The sequence below is a fragment of the Carlito syrichta genome, unplaced genomic scaffold (genome assembly GCF_000164805.1).
Source record: "Carlito syrichta isolate Samal-C Ts95f unplaced genomic scaffold, Tarsius_syrichta-2.0.1 Scaffold118244, whole genome shotgun sequence".
Classification (NCBI taxonomy): Eukaryota; Metazoa; Chordata; class Mammalia; order Primates; family Tarsiidae; genus Carlito; species Carlito syrichta.
The window spans coordinates 90671-94276 of NW_007062340.1; the positions used below are offsets into that span (position 1 = coordinate 90671).

General features: G+C 47.7%; 1 protein-coding gene across 1 annotated transcript in view; it reads left to right on the top strand.

Moving 5' to 3' along the window:
* Positions 1 to 1992, top strand: part of CUNH3orf62 (chromosome unknown C3orf62 homolog) — a 5152-nt gene extending 3160 nt beyond the window's left edge. The window contains exon 3 of the mRNA XM_008047934.1: positions 1422 to 1992. Within this exon, the coding sequence (XP_008046125.1) occupies positions 1422 to 1681 (260 nt within the window). The 3' untranslated portion in view covers positions 1682 to 1992. The remainder of the gene's footprint in view (positions 1 to 1421) is intronic.
* The last annotated feature ends 1614 nt before the right edge of the window (positions 1993 to 3606 follow it).

Here is a 3606-nt window from a genome sequence, read left to right on the forward strand (position 1 = left end):
ATGCTTGTTTTGTTTTTTTTTTTTAGTTAGAGTCTCAATGTTGCCCAGGCTGGAGTGCAGTGGGATGTCATGGCCACTGCTGGGCCCAGGTGATCCTTCTGCCTCAGCCTTCCAAGTAGCTGGAAACACAGGCATGCACCACCATGCCCAGCTAATTGTTTGATTTATTGTAGAGACGAGGTCTCACCAAGTTGCCCTGGCTGGTCTCAAACCCTTGGACTCAAGCAATTCTCTTGCCTCCACCTCCCAAAGTACTGGGATTACAGGCACAAGCCACTGTGCCTGGCTAGCCACTGTTAATATAATTGAGTATACTTCCTGTCAGATATTTTTTTCTACAAATATATATATTCTGTGTGTGAACAGGTGCTTTGCTTTTTTATTATTTTTTGAGTTGGAGTCTTGCTCTGTTGCCCCAGCTGGAGTGCAATGGCATGATCACAGCTCACTGTAGCCTCGACCTCCTGGGCTCAAGCTATCCTTACGCCTCAGCCTCCCAAGTAACTGGGACTACAGGCACACACCACCACACCTGGCTAATTTTTGGATTTTGTATAGATCTGAGGTCTCACTATCTTGCTTAGGTTGGTCTTGAACTCCTGGGCTCAAGCAATCCTCCCACCTTGGCCTCCCAAATTGCTAGGATTACAGGCATGAGACATCACGCCTGGGATGTGCCCTGTTTTTAAGTAACTACAGAGTGGACAAACAGCTTCTAGTTAATGATTGCACAACCCTGGTTGCTGTCTGAAACTTTTGGCTCTGAAGGGTCTCTAGATTATGGAGGAGGAAAGGGAGGCTTGGTGAGAGCGGGGTACTCACCCTAGGCCACAGGTACAGGTACCCTGCCAGCCTGTAATTTCCATGGACTGAGTCTCTTCCAGTAGCACCTCTGCACCCCCATCTTCCTTGGCAGCATCAGCATCAGGAAGCATTTTTTCTTTTGAGACAGGGTCTTACTGGTTGCCCAAGCTGGTCTTGACCTCCTGGACTCAAACAATCCTCTTGTCTTTTGTAATCCCTGAGTAGAAGGGATTACAGGGACCATGCCACTGCACCTGGCTAGGCAGCATTTTGATTACTCTAAAGACCCCGTTTTTTTCACACTGTGTCTTATCATCCCTGCAGGCTAGGGAGTTCCCTGAGAGCCAGGACAAGCATGTGCATTTCCATATCCTCCCACTTAAACTTTCCTTGGGGACTGGCAGATAGGAGCTCAGTAAATTCTCAGACCTGAAAGGAGGGCACCAAGCCCACCATAATTTGGTACTCACTCTGGCAGCCTGCCTGCCCTGGGGCAGAAATGCTTGACTGCAGAATCCCTGAAGAGTGACTGCCCATTCATGGATTTTAACTTGTGCCTGAAATGTCTTCAGAAACCTTTCACTGGAATTGTAAAGCTGAATGTTCTTATTTTTAAGACCATACAAGCATCCGAACTATTGAAGAATTGGCTGGAAAACTGGAATTTGAAAACGAATTGAACCGTGTGTGCTGCCAAGATTCACTCTTCAAGGAGGAAGCCTGGGCCCTACTCATGGATGAGAGCCCTCAGAAGGCCTTGGATGCAGACCCTGGCAGTCTCAAGCAGGCTTTTGATGATCATAATATCGTTGAGACTGTTCTGAACTTGGAAGAGGACTACAGTTTGATGACCCCTTTTAAATACCAAATTGAATGAGGACAGTTGATTTTAGCTTTGGTTCTTCACAGCAGGAGGTTGCCCTGAAGGAGCCTGCGAGGAACAGTCACAGTGGTCATCAGGAGGCACATTTCTTAAGGGGTTGGCAGAACCTGAATTAGCATACCCTTTTAAACTCCCAGTTGTGTACCCTTTTGAGCTGAGAGCCTAGTTTTTTAATTCTGTTGCTTTGAAATGTTACCGACTTTTTTTTTTTTTTGGACTTATCTTGACACCTTAAATGTGTTTTTTTGGACTGATACGATATTCAATATACCCAGTACCCAAAGTTAAGGTGCAGGTTGTGGGCCTCTACTGTGTCTTTTGGTGTTCTTTACTATGGGCCCTTGAAAAAATACAGGGACTCCTGCTACCAGTGTGGGCTTTGTGTAGCCCCTGAGACAAGCTCATTCCAGGACAGCTCAGCCTACACAGAAGAATCAGGGTCAAGCTGGACCTTGGCCTGGGCCCTTTGGCACCCTTACACACTTTGGTTTTCTTGCATATTTGGCACACAGGGCTCTCTGTGCCTGCATGGACCCCATGCTTTCCCCGTGTCTAGATCTACCTCTTCTCAATCTCCCCACACCTGCCCTTGTCCAACTCTAAGGCCTCTACAGAGGCCTGCTGATTGAATCAGAGATCCCTGGCCCTCTCCTGATGGGATTTTCCCATGAGGCCTCCCTGCCACACAGGCCATCCTCCCCCCACAGTCACCTGGGCCCTCAGCTGAGCAGGAATTCAGAGGGAAAGGTAAGTATAGGTCCTGTTCTTACACCTTCTTAAGTGGGGAATGAAGAGGGAAAGGTAAGTATAGGTTCTGTTCTGCCACCTTCTTAAGTGTATCCATCCCACTTACAGGCCTGGAGACCCCAGTTCCCACGGCAGTGACCCTGCTAGGGCAAGACAGGGCAGGGAATGAAGAAGGGGTCAGTCCATTGCCCTTCTGAAGTCAGCATAGTAGCAAAAGCTGAGCATGTCTGGCTTTGGCCCCACCCTGGAAAGAAGAACATCATCAGAAATTATTTGGACAAATATTTCATAACCATAATGTTCTCTAAGGTACCCTAATAGGCTGTTGGGAAAGGTTTGCTGTCTCCCAGAAACTGAGTCTCAAGGAAATGCCCACCTCCTGAGTTAATAAGGGAGGGAGAAAGATGGGGGTGAGGAGGCTGGCACATGACTGGTTTTTTGTTTTGTTTTTAAAGACTAGTCAAATGCAGTAGTAAGAAGAGAGGAAAAGGGTAGAACAAGAAGTTCAATCTGTAACTGACTGTGAACAATTAATTGAGATAACTCACTACCTTTAGGCTAGTCAGTGCTGTTTTCAAGAACCAAAGGCTGAACTAAATTGCTGAGGACAAAGGTCTAACAACTGAGTGATTGCCCATCAGGCCATCTTTTAGGCTGGTGAATCTGGCATAGAGCAGCTGTAGGGCCACCAGCATGCCTTTACCACAGATGTAGTGATTCCTCTGGGCTCAAAAGCAGGGGGCACACACCTATTCCTTAGCAGAGCTCAGCCTAGCATCTGCTGATGCCCTAAGAATCATGGTGTGGTAGACCCTGACCACTAGGTCAGATGTGCCTCCCTGGTGGGCATGCACTGGTTCCCACCCAGTGTGACCATTGCCACTGCCATGCCTGGAGCAGGAGGGGAGGACAAAGCTAACCAGAAGCTCCTCCCAGGTCACCCACCATTCAGGCCCTGCAGGAGGTAGCACCCTCAATAAGAATTCACAGCCTGTGAGCCAGTTTCTTCTCCCTGAGCAAGAAGAATGGAAGCAAATGAAAAGAAATGCTCACATTTCCTGGGTTGCCCCCACTCAGGTGAAGAAGGCGCTATCTGGATGGAGAGATGGCAGGCTACTTGATATTTTATTTTATTTTTAAAATTTTTTTTGAGTTGGAGTCTCACTCTGTCG